Source organism: Anas platyrhynchos, chromosome 12 (assembly GCF_047663525.1).
Source record: "Anas platyrhynchos isolate ZD024472 breed Pekin duck chromosome 12, IASCAAS_PekinDuck_T2T, whole genome shotgun sequence".
NCBI lineage: Eukaryota > Metazoa > Chordata > Aves > Anseriformes > Anatidae > Anas > Anas platyrhynchos.
In genome coordinates this window covers 20,257,501-20,276,504 of record NC_092598.1, presented here as the reverse complement: position 1 = coordinate 20,276,504, position 19,004 = coordinate 20,257,501, and the positions used below count along the sequence as shown (strand labels likewise).

Genomic DNA, 19,004 nt, shown 5'->3' with positions numbered 1-19,004 from the left:
TCAATTAATTTACTTTCCATTAGTTCTAAGCCACAAATACCAAATGCGCAATCATTGACATCTTTATAACAACAAATAAATGACCGCTATATAATAAAGCAAAAGGAGAGATGGGTATACTCAGGTTATTTTAAAGAATTTTCCTTCACTTCTCCACTAGCAAAAATGTCAAATTGTTTAAACCTCATAGTTACAGGATTATTTCCCAATAAAATAACTACAATGGTTTGTTTTTACTACATTAGAGAGCAAACACATAGGGTTTGCAGTTTTATTTTTCCTATATCCTTTATATTTCATTTTTCCTACATTCACTAGTCCAAGATAAGGAAAAGAATATTCCTGCCCTAAGCAGCTTGCAATCCAGACATACTACTTTGTGGGCCAGGTTTTAAAATTCAGATCAAACTGTTGTTGTTAATTCCTATTCCACAGTCCAAAGAAATAAAGAAAAAAAATACAATGAAGAAACTTTCCCATCTCATCACTGATTTATTTATTTATTTTTTCTTTAAGCAAATTTCAGCCTTCATTTTCAAGATTTCAAAATCAGGCCTTACATTCTCAAACCCAATATTAAACATTACACCTGTGCAAGAACACAGAAGTGTGATTGCCAATTTTGGGAAGGGAGGCAAATACTGCTTATCTGCTACCTCAGTGAAATAAAAAAATATGGTGACATTTTTCATGCAAGAGGTACAAATGAAAATTATTTCTACATGCATTTCGTTTTATCTGTCAATTACAAAAATAGCAGTAACATTCTGAAATTCGTTTAAAATATCTTAAAAAGAAAATGAATGACTCCACAACTGCACTGCCCACTGCACCTGTTTACAAAACCAAGTGTCCTAAATCTCCAGCTTTGCACACTCTCTCAGAGCACACTGCAATACCTAAGACTTGGAAGAAAACAATATCAGGTTGACCATGGACAGAATCTCTAGTGACATCAGCAGGACCTGAGGATGTCAACATTGTAAGTCAGATCCTAACTATGGAGATAGTAAGCCTTCCTAAATATATGCTGTGTCTCTGTGTGAACTCTACTGTGCACATATACACTTTTAAGCAAACATGGTATTATAATTTAAATGGAATGGTTACGTTTTTTTAGTATCTAGAGCAGTGACATACAAAAATAAAGAATCTAGATCAGTAGTAAGTCTCTGTAGGGTAGAAAGACTGGTTTTCATATTAAAATAAAATGTGGCAAGATTTCCCATGCTGCAAAAACATGGTAAGTATTACTATGTCCAAGTAGTACGTTGGGTTAGTTCTAGCACAAAACAAAACAAAAGCAAGCAAACAAACAAACAAACAAAAAAAACACAGATCCATAAATTCATATGAACAGTGAGAGGTTACAAATGAGCACGTTAAATTGAACAAAAATAGTAACTGAGCAAAACATACAGAATCCCTAAGTAGATGCTACAGAAGGCCTTTGAAGCAGTGAGTATAACTAAGTGTGAAACCAATAGGCTTATGCCTATTGAAGGACAAGGGTAATTGAAGGAAACAGTGATGAAGTGGGGAAGGAGACAGAAATAACCTCAACTGGGAAAAGATGATTCTAATAAAGTGGTCTTTATCCAACAACACATTCCTTGTGCTTTTATTTAAGACTGTCATATATCTTTCTCAAAAGACTCTCCAACTAACGAGTCCAAATCTACACTGGGAATTAAGGCTTCTAGCCACATATTATGTTAACCCCCATACACACATCACTTGTGTCGACAGTGCTCCGCTCCTCTTGTTCCTCTCACCTGTATGTATTCTCAAGTGGACCTTTAAGTGATGTGATGTTCTGAAAGTTTTTCCACAATATGGGCAGTCTTTCATGGCAGAACCAAGGCTCCTGTCTCTCAGTAAAGCTGGCTGTTGAACTCCTACAGATCTCCCAGCTTCTTCTCCAATGTCTGCAACACAGAAATGTTCTCACATCACTTCAGCACATGTCAGAAGTTGTTCTCTCTAAAACTGCTAACAAAACACAACGTTAAACATGTCAATACTACACCTGTCTATTTCATTCGTTAAATCTGACAGAATGCTGACAATTCATGTATTTTCTTGTTATTCTCTTAAATTATTTCATCTTTCCTATCATCATTTTAAGCAGCATATGGTACCTTTATATTGAACTGAATTATACAAGAAAAGAAACAGCTGTGTCAGCAGCTGGTTTGATTTCTTCTTTTGCTTAGTTCCTATTAATTTTTTCCAAAAAGTTTTGAATTGTTGTTTTGTTGAATCTATTTCATTATAAGTATTGTAAAAATGTGCATGTTTTTAGAGAGAAAAAGGTTGTATCAGCATGTAAAAACCTCCCATAAAAATCGAATCGCAGTGATGAGTCCAACAGAAGTGGTAGTGCCTACACACAAAGCTAACCAACTTTCCTCTGCAACACTTCAACATTAGAGTAATGACACCTGACCTAATATCACAGGAAAGCCAATGGAAAAATTGGTCAGATGAGGGGGGATTCCTTTGCCCTCTCACTCACAGCTACTGAGTTTTCTCCTTTGATCTTCATGGCTGCAGTTACTCTTTGCTTTGTAATACAATGGATGAGAGTCCAGGACATCTTTTCTCTCTCCTGATATAAAGAAACAGTCATTCTCAGCCACCCTGAAGAAGCTGCTATTATTCAAGCAGGCTATGGACAAAATAACTTGCAAAAGACTGATATGAATATTACAAAACATTGAGCATTTTTAAAAAGTCATTACTTAAACCACAAAAGACTCAGCTATCACCTTGTACTTACAGGGTCATATAACATCACATATAGGTATCAATTCACATTATCACCAAAGAGTATCATGGCACATGTTGAAATTCTGAAATAGATTTACGATACTGGCACACCACAGAGATACAATACACATTGACACATTACCATACCTGTGTGCAAAAGCTGAGCTACGAGGTCTGTATTGAGGTGGGGAGTAAATAGTTAAAACCTGTGTGCAAAGTCTTGACTATTTCAACCATAAACTAGTGACTGAAAATGCTCTGTCTCTACCCATTTGATACATAACTAAAGCTGTCAGGAAACACAGTGCAGTTTACACAGCATTACCTCTTAAGTGGAACTGATGGAACATAAGAAAAATTTAAACATTTCGCTCTAATAAGAACTGCTCACAGAAGAGCAGAGACCCAAATACCACATTGCTGTAAAAGGTAAAACTAACAAGAATTTCATTATTTATTATAAAATGGTTACTCTAAATAATTTCACTTAAAACTGAAAGAAGGGGGTGACCGAAAAAAGAAAAAAGGAAAAGGAAAACGAAAAGGAAAAAGTATAAATACTTATCTTAGTCACATATGTCATCAAGCTATTATTAATAATCAACAGGCAAAATCTGATTCTTGAAAATGACATTCTTTAATACTTTCTGATTGCTCTTACACTGCAGAGTTATGGCACACTATTTCGGATACAAGGCTTGTAACTGTCATTTGAATTATTCACATGTATATGAAGAAATATAATGCAGAGTTTATTTTTCCTTTCAGAATCCAAGAAAGTGTACATAGGTGCTAGTCTATAATTCCAACTTTCCTAAAGCGTTTAGACTTTGCACTTTTTTTCTCCTCAATAGTTGTATATAATCACATCCTAAACTGCTTCAGGAAAAAAAGAATTCCTGAGTGCAAAAAACCTTTATGAAGTGCAAAATACGGAATGTAGATAATAAATTGTGGGATTTTATTTTCATTTTCAATAAATACTATATGAGCATTATAGATAAGTATATAGATAAAGCTAACAAGCCACTCAGGAGGAATTTACCGAATAAGTCTACTAGTTATGTTTTGCTAAATGTCACTCTAAATGATGGCCTGTTATCCATCTGCCTTTTATCTTTCTATCTAGAATATGTGTGGCCCAATAAGAAAGAATAAATTTGTAAAATAAACAGCTCACTTTGCAGATTTAAGAGTCTAATTTTCACTTTACACAAAATTGATTTTTTTCAAGGCAGCAAGATGATGGAGTTTACTCTAGCACTAATCCCTCTGAAAAAGCAAACTGAAAACAACAATGAAGCAAAGAAAGATGTGGGTGGTCTGAAGAGTTTTCTTTTAGATTTAAGTAGACATACAGTAGATAGCTTCAAAGGCTTAGCCCCAACAGGGGCCTTACCTTGAAGAATTTTTCTTCCCACAGTGAAAGCATTCCTAAGACTTTAAAGCTGGGCTGAGGGGGTTTCTTTTGAATTCCTCAGCCTACAAAGCCCACCGAAGCACTAGAGGCCATCACTACCTGAATGAACAACTTTACATCTAAGTCCTTTTATTTCCAACAATGAAAAGATACGTTCAAGGATGCCATCTGTCCCCATCAAATGCTACCTCGACTTCTTACCACGGCCCTGTTTTGGCAAATTGTACCTATTTGTCAAGGCACTTAAGTTTAAAATATGCTTAACTTTAAAACGCACTTACATCTCATCGCTGTCAAGTTTTTTATACTGACTTTCTTAAAACAACTTATGGAAAGTGAAGGGGGAAAAAATGTGAAACAGAAAGAGGTTAAGTGATTAGCAAGGAAAGAGTTATGAGGCAAACTGGTGATTATAGGTTAAGCCAAAAACAATATATGGGAAGAATGAAAAATCTTCCACTTTACCAATAATAATTTCTGCTGCACCTCGGATGTGCCCCTTTCTCCTGCTTTGTTACCCCCTTCCTAAGCACAAACTCAGTTATGTTAATGCGTGCAGAACTGTGGCAATGTTTTACAGACCAGCAGAACTAAGATTAGGCTCACCAAATCCATCTAATATATGACTTACTTAGGATTTGAGCTATGGTTTTCAGGCTGCTCAATTCTGAGGATAAAAGATCAGGAAGGAAAGAGAACAGTTACTTATCTTGCAGTCATTGTGGTCCATTGAGTTATGTGGTCTACATGATGTACACTCGATGCACATGAGATTAGGCTTCTTTTTTTTACTACCTACTTCCATTACAGGCAGGTCTATGTCCTGAATGTCTTCCTGCCCATCCCTGCCTTTCCTGATTCAAGTGCAGGAAATAACAGAACCGGGTATGAAATATTGTGTAGAGTTACAGGCTAGATGCAAAGCTTCCAAGCTTTATATCTGAATTTACTTTCACTGAGCTTTTGTTTCACTTTGCCCAAAGCAAAAGCCACATGTAGAACTTCAAAAAGCAACATTCAGTTCTAAATAAGAAACCTGTCTTTGTGTCAGAGCAAGGAGAAGGCCACATCTGTGAGACCTTCCACACACAGCCAGCGGACACGCAGATACACCTCCTCATCATGGTGCGCAGCTATGAAGCAGCTTCTAGGGGTGATGTGCTGGGACACCTCTTGTGTACCATGCCTTGGGTGATCATAAAGTCCCAATTTGTTCTGCAGCCACTTGTGTAGCCAGCTGTAAGTGCTCAACTCAAGCTGCGCTCAGTTTGCTGTGGAACTTGTCTCTGGCACAATGGGGATTCACCGGAGCAGCCTTGAACTGTTCCACAGTGAAAAGGGACAGGGGACAAGCTCGTGGCCAGAAGCGCACACAGAGGCAGGTACTTCACACCAACCCTAGCACAGCCATCCACCACCTGCACACCGTGCCTTGAACAAAGAGCAAAAACATCTAGGCTTGGCTGAATGCTCTTCACAGCTTACAGGTGGTGACGATCCCCTATGAAGGACTCAGATGCAACAGCCAGTGGCTTTGTCTTCAAGAGCTACTGTCCTGTAGCATTCACTTAGTGACAGCCATGGGACGAGTACAAGAAAAGAAACTTCACTTTAACATCCATATCAGAAGGTAGTATTTAGCTACATAGTCAAAGAGCTGATTTGGCCAAAACGTGAACGAGTCTATTTACCACACAGACTGAAATGAAAATTGAGCAAGCTGTAAGATCAGTATTTGCAGGACTAGCTGCAGGACTAGCCCTTCGTCAGACAGAAGCCCCCTCTCTGGAGAGGAAGGACAAAAAGCCAGCACTGGAGAGGAGCTCCACAAGGCTTCAGGCTGTGTCCACATCCCCTGCAGTATAGGAGATTTCCTCAGAGCCAGATAACACCAGGAAGCAGTTTTGAGCCAGGAACATTTTTACAGTAGCAGGTTAAAAGAAAATAAGTGAGAAGTACACTGATGAATCCTTTTTTTTACAGCAAGTATCTTACTAGGAATCAGAAATGATCAACTCAAACATGAGCTACTGTTACAGCTATCAGTGGCCTCAGCACAAGGACCCCACTGGGGCACAATGCCAACTTCAGTGGGTATTTCTAGAAAACAGAAGACATACATAGGTAGATGACAAGTCTGTGTATTCAGTCAGTCATATGAAGAATTTTTTGTTTGTTTGTTTTTTGAATTTCTGTATGTTTTCTGTAAGACTGGCCTACCTTTGTGGGAGGAGTTTATAAACTTGATTAGAACAGGACTGATTGTTTTGTAAAAAGAGGCATGTTTTCAGTTGGTTAGGTAATAGCACTGACTTTTGTCATATGAGCAGCAAATATTAAAAGGAGCATCTACATACATGTCCCATAAATTTTACAAGAGCATTTATTTGCTGTGTGAAAGCACAGGGATTCACAAATAGGTATTTTAATGTTCAAAGGAGCTAAATTGCAGTCCTCACACAGACTAAATTATCAGTGGAGTCAGTTGGAATTTTTCAACACAAGGATTGCCAAATTAGCCAAAAACAGGCAATCACATGGCAAAGGTAATCAACTCACAAAATAGGTAATCACACTTACAAATACATGTTTACTCTTGCACATTTTTCAGTCATTATTAAAGAATCCTTTGAAAGTGTGGACAGAAGCCTTTAAAGATGCACATAATCCCACGGTTTTGTATATTTCAGAAATTCAGAATATTTGCAGTTCTTTAAAGCTGCCTTCAAAACTTAATGATGCAACATGAAGTGGCAATGACCATGGTTATTAAAAAAAAAAAAAAAAGAAAGAAAAAGATGTATAAACCACCCTGATAATCCCACCTTGTGTACAATTATTTACTTTAGCAGGAAAAATTATATTCTGAATCGAATTTCAAGAAGAGAGTTAGAAGATATTCAATATTTTAATCCTGTCACTGCTGTAATCTTTATGCAAGTATGCCTAGACTCTGACTACCCTGTTTCCTGGGAAGAAGTAAAGGATACAAAAGTTTCTGGAAAAACATGCTTTACCTTTCTTGCCAATTCCTTAGAGAAAACTTGGATAAGATTGAAAATAGTGGAAAATAGGGTTATAATTAATCTTTTTTTTTTTTTCAGCTACCTGAAGTAGCTTCGATAGTATGCTTAGATGTGAGACTAGAATCTGCATCAGTGCTCGATAGTATGCTTAGATGTGAGACTAGAATCTGCATCAGTGCTTACAAATCTGAAATTAGAATCCTGTTTGCAGATGTTACTACGCATTTTGCTAGTGAAGTTCATTGCTTAAAATAAAAGCCTAATATTACTGAATATTACAGTTATATTTTAGGCCTCCAGAAAGAGTTACTAATGTCTTAGGTCAGGAACAACTTGCTGTCTCTATTGTTTCATCAAGGATTTAGGTTTTATAATGACCATATATGGGAATCTTAAGCTGTTGAGCATTGATACAGATTGGCAGAGAATTTGTTTAAACAGAGAGCTATTTTAGACGAGAATTGGAAAGGAGGCCTACTAGTGAGAAAACAGCATTCACATTGTTTGTATTATTAGAAATAAAGATTATACCAAAGGTTCCACTGGTAAATAAAGAGATACCACTTCTGCCATCAGACTTCCCACTCAGCCTTCCGAACTGTGCAAGCAAACAAAATTCACAGACTGCCCTGCCTGTGCTACCAATGCATGCTTTAGCAGATTTAAATTTAAAGTACAAGCTAACTTAAACTGAAGTAAAATGCCCACATCAATTTACACCAGGAAAGGCTTGCCACATCTAGAAGTGAGTACACGGCAGTTATAGCCAATACCATCAGCTACAAGGGAACTCCCTAGGAGTTATTTCAAGCTCAAGAGAAGAGGAGACAAAATATTTTAAGCAATTTCTTAGTAATTGGCATGCTGGCAACTTTGGACAGCACATACACCTTAAGCTCATACTTTTGACACAGAGGATGACTGGTGGTTTTCACATGCCATGGGTTGCACAACACTACAGCATGTATGCAAATTTTGGTTATATTGCAATGCTTTTTCATGTTGTACATATTCTAAGAAATATGCAAGAGTCTGTATATACAACATAAAGAGACACAACAGACACTTGACCAAAATTAAGCTGTTTATCACAAAATGTTTCTTATCCTCTTTTCATTTTAATCGAATTCCCTACAGAGTTTTTGCTTTAGAGTTCCTAGTAGTCTTACTTTGCAAATTGTTCTAAATCTTTAAAACCTTTTAAGATAATCAAAGTTAAAACACAGTTTCTGAGTACATCTTTTTAGCTGTCTGTTTTGTTTGAAGAATCCTGTGACCAAAAGACAAAATCAGATATAGTACTTAAAAAAAAACAAACGAACAAACAAACAAACAAACAACAAAAAAAAAGGTTTAATTACTTGCCATTAACTTACGATGGATCTGTTTGGACTGAGAATTCATATTATAAACAAAGATTTTTTTGAATAGACTATTTTTTCCAAGAGACCTTTACTCTTTCTTAAAAAAAAAAAAAAAAAAAAAAAAAAAAAGTTAAGTATCTTATAATTTCTTTCATTTAACAGTTGGCAGAAGGAAACTCCCAGATGAACACTAGCCTGTGTCTTTCTCTTTAACCAGCTGAGTGATCCAAGCTTTTAATAAAGCTGTTCCAATTATTGTAAAAGTCATCTTGTACCTTATAGCCACAAATATTGACAGTTTATTGCACAATGCATTCATGACATTTGAAGGTCACATCATACATAAACTTTTATAAAAGTGTCTGGAACAAAGAGATGCATGATTAGAAATTACATCTTACCATTTTAGGATATGATTTTATACTTATTTAAAATGAAATACAATGTACAATTCAAATTGTTAATAGAAAAACAAAATAGTTCATTTGCTGTATTGTTTTATTAATGAGTGATACTTAGTTCAGTTGTACAAAATCAACAGAATGTAGTCCATGCCCCAAGAAGATTACAGTTAAATATCACTATCCTGCAAACCATCACACATTCTCTTAGCTCATCATAAGAAGAAAGTAAGCTTGAGACTTTGATCTTTCACCTGTATACCTCTCCAGGCCTACAGAACTCAATGATGCTTCAACACTTAGATTTGAATCAATATCTTAGCATGTTATTGAAATACTCATTCCACTAAAATTGAATCAAAATGAGGCTGAAGAGAGTACAGAAGAAATTTTTGGAATGTAGGCACAGGAAGGCATATTGAACATCTTCGGATTGTTTCCAATGCTCATGACTTTTAGGGCTATTGTGAAGTGCATGCCCCGGTGATATAATTAAAAAATGCAATTTATGCAATCAAACCAAAGTCCTTCACTGAAGTAAACAAACATCAGGAATACACAGAGACCACCACTAGAGATCACCTGTAAAGTCCAGCTAATAAGAGCTGAGTTTACAGCAAATGACTACGTTGTTCCTACTAATACCATCATTGCTACTTTCTTCCAAAATCCTGTAAATTTTTTTTTCCTAAATCCTTTACGTGCAAGACTCTTGAACCACACAACCTCTTCACTGGCTTTCCAGTTCAGTTACTCCAGTATCATGGCTTTGATATCCTACTTCTTTAATTTGACTGTATAGATCAAATCTGTTAAGATCCTAAATCACTGAGTTTGCCAGATGAAATTCATGAAATTCTACTAGTTTTTGTATAATCTTTCTACAGGAAAAATGAAGGCTTTAAAACAAGATGTACTTCTTTTATGGAACAATGGATCTGGTTGCTATCTTGAATGTAACATTAGTTACAGTGATGAGCTTCTGTTTGCTCTTATTTCCTTCAGAATCACAGAATCACAGAATCACAGAATCTCTAGGTTGGAAGAGACCTCAAGATCATCGAGTCCAACCTCTGACAGAAGTGCACACCTGAGCTGCCAGGACACATTATTGTACTTCTCTGTACAGAACATATTTATTTACAAATAAGGCACTCTTTGGATCACCTGTTGTGGGCTTAAATATGTACCTATGGATCTTTCCTTGGTGTATTGCCAATGTTCCTTCTTATCTATCCTCAGAATTTACATTGGTGCTCACTTGCGCTTCTGACAGTAACGGAAGCTCCCAAGCCTTCCATGCGACTGACTTTTCCATGTTTTTCTCCTCTTATTTTTTAAACAGGCTTAGAGTATTCTGAGTTCTTCCCCAATGCTCATGCCAACAACAGTCTGCCTTTCACACGTTAGCCTGTCTGTCTCACTAGTTTTTCTACCCAAAACCCGACTCACATGAGTTAGCTTTGATCCTGGCCTTAGATTTGAAATGGGCACTTGGTTATTGACCAGATAGGATGAGGTCTTTCTACACTTCATACAGATTGTTTACTGCTTTTGGAGAAAATTCCAATAGGGAATGTCAGCAGAGAAGCTATCCAACTGGACCATCTTTTGGATTTGTATGTGTTATTTGTAGGCAGGTGTTCAGGTACCAGATGGCCTTAAAGCCCATACTACTCAGGTTATAGCAGATTCTGCAGGCTGTCTGCATCATATTCCGATCTCTGAGATTTGCAGAGTGGCTACATGGAGCTTGATAAACACTTTTACCTACCATTGCTCTCCTGATGCCAAGACTAGATCAGATATCCAGTTTGGGAGAGTTGCCTTACAGTCCCTCTTTAATTAAGCACTCCTGATCTCCCACTCCTGGGATGGATTGCTAATGCTGATTAAGCTCCAGAAGTAAGGATCTGTGGAGGCAATTTCATGAGGGAGAAAATGAAGTTGCTAGCTAATCGACTAAAATAACCATTAACTGGACTTCTGTGAATGACTGTATTGCTGCCTTCTTGCTTCCATACTTACCCTGTTTCTTCCACACTTCAGCATCTCTACATACCTATAAACCAAACAGGAAAGGCGTACCTCATTACAACCTCTATCTTATTCCTACTTACTGCACTTACGGGACAACAGAACCATTTGGTACAGGCCACACTTAGAAGAAAATGCAAGACTGTCAGTAAATTGTAGAGAAGATGGTGAATCTGGATGGAAGAGAGCAGTACAGAATTCATTTTCTGTAACTTGTCCAAAGTGCCCCAAAATATAGAGTCTCTGAGACTCTAAAAAGCAGAAATTAACAACCAGCTCCACGGAGTTTTCAAAATTCATTAAATATCTTGTAAAATCTTTTGAGTAATTGGATGGAAATATTTAGTAACTACACAGGCCATGTTTCACCTTGAGTTGCTAGGCTTGGACAATAAAAAATAAATAAATAAAAATTTCAAGTCAGAACCACAGACATGGCCACATTATAAGTAGGTTTTGGGGCCTTAGGTATTATTGCAGAAGTTTTTTCACCCTATGGATTAAGAAACACCCTTTTCATAATTATTATCTTATCATAGGTTGGTAAAATCAGGAGAGAAGTGCTGGTAGCACATTATCAGCTTTTATAAAAACTTCTAATAAAGAAAAATGTAAATTACTGAAAATGTCATAAGATCAGCTTTCTGTAGACCCCAGTAAGAAAGAAACCAACACTAGAATCAATCTCATAAAAACAACTGTACAGATTAAAGTAGCTAAATTACTAATTTTCCCTCAAGAAAAAGAAAGAGAAGTAATGTCTGTCATTCCATTAAAAAATTACTGATTACAGAGGTGCTGACAAAGTCTCTAAAAAGTGGATAACATCACAGTGTGTGATAAAACACTTGGACAGGTTGTGACAGTACAGACTTTATTTTCTTAAATTTAACTTTTCAGTGTTGCCTCCAAACTAAATGACTGTTTTGAGCTAATACAAAATACCTCTGTAAATAATTTTTCTCCCATTTAACTTCTTTGGTACATGCCACTTGAGTATAATTTCCAACTTCTTTCTGCATTAAAAAAGTCATATTTGAAGAAATACTTATAAGCAATCCTGAACTGCTGTGACTATTTTACTAGCAACCTCTTTCTAAAAATAAAATATGTTAATTACATGAGTTTTGCTATAATGGAAAAATATTGATTAAATTCATTACTTCTAGTGCTGAGAAGGGATCCTTTAACTGCTTAGTATTTTTTTTTTCCTCATTGGTTTCAGAGTGGATTGCAGACATATTGGGATGAAGATGCCTTTAAATATTGCTTCGTTGGGTTAGAAACTGGCTGGATAGCCGGGCCCAAAGAGTCGTGGTAAATGGAGTCAAGTCCAGTTGGAGGCCAGTCACTAGTGGCGTCCCCCAGGGCTCGGTGCTGGGGCCGGTCCTCTTTAATATCTTCATCGATGATCTGGACAAGGGCATTGAGTGCACCCTCAGTAAGTTTGCAGATGACACCAAGTTAGGTGCGTGTGTCGATCTGCTCGAGGGCAGGAAGGCTCTGCAGGAGGATCTGGATAGGCTGCACCGATGGGCTGAGGTCAACTGTATGAAGTTCAACAAGGCCAAGTGCCGGGTCCTGCACCTGGGGCGCAATAACCCCAAGCAGAGCTACAGGCTGGGAGATGGGTGGTTGGAGAGCTGCCAGGCAGAGAAGGAACTGGGAGTGATGGTGGACAGTCGGCTGAATATGAGCCAGCAGTGTGCTCAGGTGGCCAAGAAGGCCAACAGCATCCTGGCTTGCATAAGAAACAGTGTGACCAGCAGAGCTAGGGAGGTGATCGTGCCCCTGTACTTGGCTCTGGTGAGGCCGCACCTTGAGTACTGTGTTCAGTTTTGGGCCCCTCGCTACAAGAAGGACATCGAGGTGCTTGAGCGGGTCCAGAGAAGGGCGACGAAGCTGGTGAGGGGTCTGGAGAACAAGTCCTATGAGGAGCGGCTGAAGGAGCTGGGCTTGTTCAGCCTAGAGAAGAGGAGGCTCAGGGGTGACCTTATTGCTCTCTACAGATACCTTAAAGGAGGCTGTAGCGAGGTGGGGGTTGGCCTGTTCTCCCACGTGCCTGGTGACAGGACAAGGGGGAATGGGCTTAAGTTGTGCCAGGGGAGTTTTAGGTTAGATGTTAGGAAGAACTTCTTTACTGAAAGGGTTGTTAGACACTGGAACAGGCTGCCCAGGGAGGTGGTGGAGTCACCATCCCTGGAAGTCTTTAAAAGACGCTTAAATGTAGAGCTTAGGGATATGGTTTAGTGGGGACTGTTAGTGTTAGGTCAGAGGTTGGACTCGATGATCTTGAGGTCTCTTCCAACCTAGAAATTCTGTGATTCTGTGTGATATCATATGAATGGGCTCATTAATTATTTTATACTAATGATGCATCTCAAAAGGTACAGTAGTAGGTCAACCTGTACCTGTGTTTTGTAAAATAGCCTTAGTGTACGCTAACATTAACATGTTATTTGTAGGCTATAAAAGTAAGAAATACTGCATATGGAGCTCATATATCAATAATCCAATCTGTATTTTCTACTATGAAAATATACAATTTTTCATCTGAACTATCTGGGTACAGAAAGAGGAAAAAATACTGTATTTTGAACACTCCTCTGATTTAGCTGAGCTTGTGGCAATAACTGGTTTGGGCATAGGCTTCAGTATGCTGGAATGATCTTGAAACTAATTTTGCATGTGTTGGAGTTGGACTGTGGCCATGCACGTCAGTATGCTGGAACAGAGTTATCTAAATCCTGAGCCTTATTTTACATGTGCTGGTGTTGGACTGTGGCCCTGCCATCTTTTAGTTCTCCATCTGTAGATATCAAAGCCAGGGTGTGCCCGACCACTTGCTACTGCTCACTGCTTTCCTTCCACAGGCCTGTTGTGAGCTCCGTGCTCGGCAGCTACAGCCTTGCACCTACCCTCCCACAGTGGTGGGACTGGGAGCTCTTCAAAGCCCTGGCAGGTCTCGTGAACCTTCATCTGAAGTCTTTTTTCTGCAATGGCTAGCCTTTTACACCCATTACATTTCTTATATCACTGTAATCCTAGCTAGTTATATACCACATCGGGCATGAGAAATAACTTCTCAGACAGATGGTCCCTCAGATTCAGTGAGTTAATTCCTCTTTCAATACTAGGTAAACAGCCCCTTATTTAGATTTAAGCAATCTATTGAGATCACAGTTCACAGACTTACAGAAGGTCTCAGAGTTTTCCTGACATTACATTTTCCCTGTGACCACTGTGATTTAAGTCCAGACAAAAAGCTAGAAGCTGTTTTCCTCTGGGGAAGGGGATGAGAAAAGAAAATATCAGGTGTTTAGAAGCAACATTCCTTCATAGATACAAGAAACACTGGCTTTACATAAAGCTGGAGTACCAACAAAAAGGCAGTAATGCGTAGTACTGAGAAAAACAAAAGCAGTTGTACAAAGTACTTATCACCCTAAGGTGAACTAGTAACATGGTGGGATATACAGTCTGACTGTAACGTGGTACAGTTTTTGAATGCCTCCTTCCACTAGTTCACTCTTCTTCCACAGTAGTTCACCAGCAAATAAATATTTTAGCCCATCAGGACTATTTATAAAATCAGGAAATAATCCACACTAACATTTCTCTACCTGAAATTAATGACATTTAGTCTACATGAAGCCTACCAAACTGAAGAAACAACTTCACAGTAAGGTCAAAATTGCACATTTGAATGCAGATCTAGGTCTTTATTTTATTTTATTATTTTATTTTTTCTGTGACTAGTCAGACACAACTTAGTTAATTAGCTGCATCGGAGACAGACTTATTTTAGGAGAAGAAGGGTTGTTCCATTCCTTTTCTTATTAGCAATGTACTTTCTCAAATTCTATTTCTGCAAACTCCAATGCCAAAAGAAATTCAAAAACCAGGTAGTCTGCATGCACAGAAGCACCTTTTGTTTAATAAATAATTCAGCCATGTATTTCTTTTTAATTTAAATAGGGTCTGACTGAACAGTCAACAGAGTGAACTAAAGTTGGCAAAATACAGTGTTGAAAAATTTAAAAGTGTATTCAAGGCCATATTCATTTGCTTCACTTCTGCACTGGAGAGGCAGACTGCTGAAGTTCTACCTTTTTTCTTTTCTTTTCTTTTTTTTTTTTTTTTTTTTTAAATTATACACATACAACCATGCAACACTCCTTTAATTTTGAAACCTTCCTTGTCCTAGAATTAGTCTCTCTCTCTCTTTCTGTTAACAGCACAACAGCAACTTCTCCTTTACCTCATAAACATCAGAAATTCAGCAAAAATGTTCTCACAAGCTCCTCTGCCATGCCTGTAAGGGTCAGGCATAGCTACTGAACATCTTGAGAAACAAAAATACAGGAAAACATTCTGGAAATATTCCAACCATCATGTAGGTGCTAGTTCCATATATTAATAAGTGTATGGTAAGGTACAGGAAACACATCCAGCTGCAAAAACCTGCAGATAATGATAAAATGAAATCAACTGAACACATAACACGCTATTGCAAATGCATACAGATAGTTGCAATCAGTTGAGTCTATTTGGTACTGACTGATCCTCTTGAAGACAGAAGTATATACAACTATCATAAGTATGAATTCACACACTTGGTTTTATAAGACAAAATTCCTAGTAATAAAGGATAAGAAGGAATAAAATGAAGAGTCAATTTGTCTACCTAGTCTTCAGCACCAGAATGTTCAAATGATTTTCTTAAATCTTAGGGCAGTTAGCAGTGAAAAAGTGAGGCTGTGGTGAAATCTCCTTTTTCAGGAGATTTTTCCTGAAAAAGGATTTCTCCTTTTTACCCATTCCCCCCATACAACCCAAAGCAGCAGCAGGTACATGAAGTCTTCTTAACAAAGTCCAATCTCAAAGTCTCCACTCTGCTTAGTGGTTGTACGCTTTACTGCAAATGGCTTTACTGCATTTTGCATCCTTTCTGATCAATGCCTTCTGCATCACTGACCGCTCTTGTAACCATCATGAAATATCCACCAACATGAAATTACCAGTTGGATTTTCATGACATCAAATACTGACATAAAGAAATCCTATCTCAGAAAGGTCAGATCTGCAGGAAAGATCTTTACAGGGAAAGAGAGTAGGGGAAACCTACCCCTTACAAAGGAGCACTGATTTTAAAGAAAAGGACTCCAAAACATCACATCTTTCAGAGTGGACATACTTATTTTCAATGCACCTGTTAGAGACAGAGGATTACACATAGGTCATGTTTGAAAGAGACAGGAGTTTCACAAGTACATCTTGAAAAATTCCATAGGATATGGAGGAAGAGCAGCTTTTCACCATTTTTTCACTATCATGAACAGAAGTAAAATTACTTGTATTATATAAGATAAAAACATTAAACAGACTAGATAAACACTCTGGACAGACAGGAAAATTGATATTTTTAAATGAAACTTTTAACACCTTGGTCTTCTGTGACAAAATTACCCATGAAAGATGTGCCCGAAAAAATCCCTGAATCCCTGGCAAAGTACAAACAAAAGCATCAGGACAACTATAGAAATGTAGACAAAAACTCCTACCCTGCAATTCAGAGGGGCTTAAGATTTTAGTTTTGGCCAATTACTAGCTTAAACTAAGACACTGTGTAATAAATACCATCTCAATCAACAGACTAATTTAAACTGTGAGAATGCAGGCTACTGCATTTGTGGAAACACGTTTCCATGTCTTTTCAGGATGGTACTAGTGGGAGCCACTTCAATAGCCTGGCAAGCCCATGCAGAATTTGGTACATAACAAACTGGTTTGCAACTGATTACATTTGAAAGCTGTCTACCCTGGAACTGACCAACGTAACAAAATAATGTATGGGGTTGAGGAAAGGTGAGTGGCAGAACAAAATGGTCAAATGAAATTGAAATAACATCAACAATTGTACTACTACTGGTCCTTTACTGGCTACAGATAATTGATATCTTGCTACAGATACGCGTCCAGTCATGGGAGTATTTGTCTCAAAAAAGGGATCTTATTGACTACTGGGCAATGGAGCTTTCTGATAGATGCTGAAACATTCTAAGAAAGGGTGAACAACTAAAACCTGTTGCTGCTGAAGTCGGTAACTCTATACTGCTATCATAGGAGTTTTATCATAAAACTGCAGCCAAAGGACATTAATCAGGACAGTAGCATCATGTATTTAAGATAACCAATGATAGAAAGATTCAATTTAGGAAAGGCAGCTCTGGTACCAGACAGGACAATGGTGAGCATTGGAGACCAGTGGGAATGGCATTCCAGAAAAGAATCGCTTGACAGAACATTAGCTAATGTGCTGCTGCAGCAAGTGCTGTTCAGTTTTCTTGTTGTTGTGGGTTTTTTTTTGTTTGTTTTTTGTTTGTTTGTTTTTGTTTTTTAAAGTATGAGATTAAACACACAGTCTCTATGATGGCAATTTCTATTCATAGTTTGACAGCTAAATGCTTCAATGTTACTTGAATCTCCTGCCTCTTACATTTCAATTTTTATTTAGGGAAAAATAGCATGGAAATATATTTTGTTATCTATTTGAAAAGACACGTATGTAATCCACCTATGATGATTGCAATTTTTGGAATTAAAACTGATCCACAACAGCAACATTTTAACCACAGCTATTACAATAGATGAAACCAAACAGTGATTCTCCATACATTTATCTTTATCCTGGTAATAGCTTCTGGAAAGACTTCTGGATGAGAATGCTTTACACTATTAAGCCTTATTGAAAATGTTCCCTGAAAAGATGTCTCTCAAAACCACAGGAGAGGATATGTATTTATTTTATCTGTAGGAGAGGATATGCATTCAAATCTTTGCTTTGCATCTACAGTCCAGAAGTTGCTAGCCACCAGATGTTTTAAATATGTGAGGGTCTTCTGATGGCAGACAACCAACAATGTGAGATCAGCCAGTAGTAACTGATTGTCAACATCACAGGGAAAACCACTGCCTCTGGCGTTATGAGGAGCTTTGGTAGGCACTGTCATTTGAGGGAGCATTGGCACAACAAGCATTCCCACCGGGACAGGGTGTATTAAAGACGTGGCTGAAGCACACTGACAGCATGAGATCTGATGGCAGTCATGCTGGGTTCCTCTGAGGGACCAGCCCTTTCGCACAGTGAAGTGATCTGCACAGTAATGTAAGCAGGTGCACCAGAGCATTCTCTCAAAAGAGATTTTCATTACAAGCCTCCCTCTATACTAAAACAGGAAAGTTTTGCAAAATTTCAATGAAAAAATCTCTTACTCTAAAAACTTGCTGCATTTTTAGTACTCCAAGAGCTACTGTTTGATGAGGTCAAAGCAGCAACATGGTCATACTGAGGAAAAGAAAACTCCAGAGGTAATAGTTTTGCTTAAGGTTGGAGAGAACCCCTCAACAATATCTTTCTGAATTTCCCTCTAATACTTGAATTAGAACTTCATTCTTGTGGCAAAAACTTTCAAAATGGTGAAAGACATTGGTGTTTAAAAGAAAGTATTATATTTAGCATGAGAACTGAGCTGCCTTAGATTACACTAAAAATCCTTCTGTGAAGAACTTTGGAGGTATTGTTTTAATTTGTATCTGCACCATACTTTCTTCAAATAGGAGTAATTTCCAGGTAACAATGGCCCCATTTTCAATTTGAGTACTTGACACCAACAAAGTTGTAGTGCTGAGTTAAAATGTGGTGCAATAACCCACAAGATGTGAAAGAACCCCAAATTTACACATCCTTCCAAAAGTATAAAAACAAAAACTTTCCTAATAGAGATAGGTTAAAGACATTCTAAAATATCGAGATACTTCAACATTGGCAAGAACAGATACACATTATTTATTTTCAGGTATTTATTAAAATGCAAAAATTAACCAAATACAAAATATATATATACATTTAAATTATCAGTTTTTGTTAGAGCCAAGCATGTTTCTTCCCATCTATCCAACTGAACTCTGGTAGAAACTTTTC

The 19,004-nt window shown here is 37.6% G+C and overlaps 1 protein-coding gene across 22 annotated transcripts in view; it reads right to left on the bottom strand.

Moving 5' to 3' along the window:
• ZNF536 (zinc finger protein 536) overlaps positions 1-19,004 on the bottom strand; it is a 347,101-nt gene that overhangs the window by 131,019 nt on the left and 197,078 nt on the right. For all 22 annotated transcript variants that reach the window (XM_021272913.4, XM_027466845.3, XM_021272916.4 and 19 more), the window contains one exon: positions 1,776-1,928. In XM_021272913.4, the coding sequence (XP_021128588.2) occupies positions 1,776-1,928 (153 nt within the window). The remainder of the gene's footprint in view (positions 1-1,775; positions 1,929-19,004) is intronic.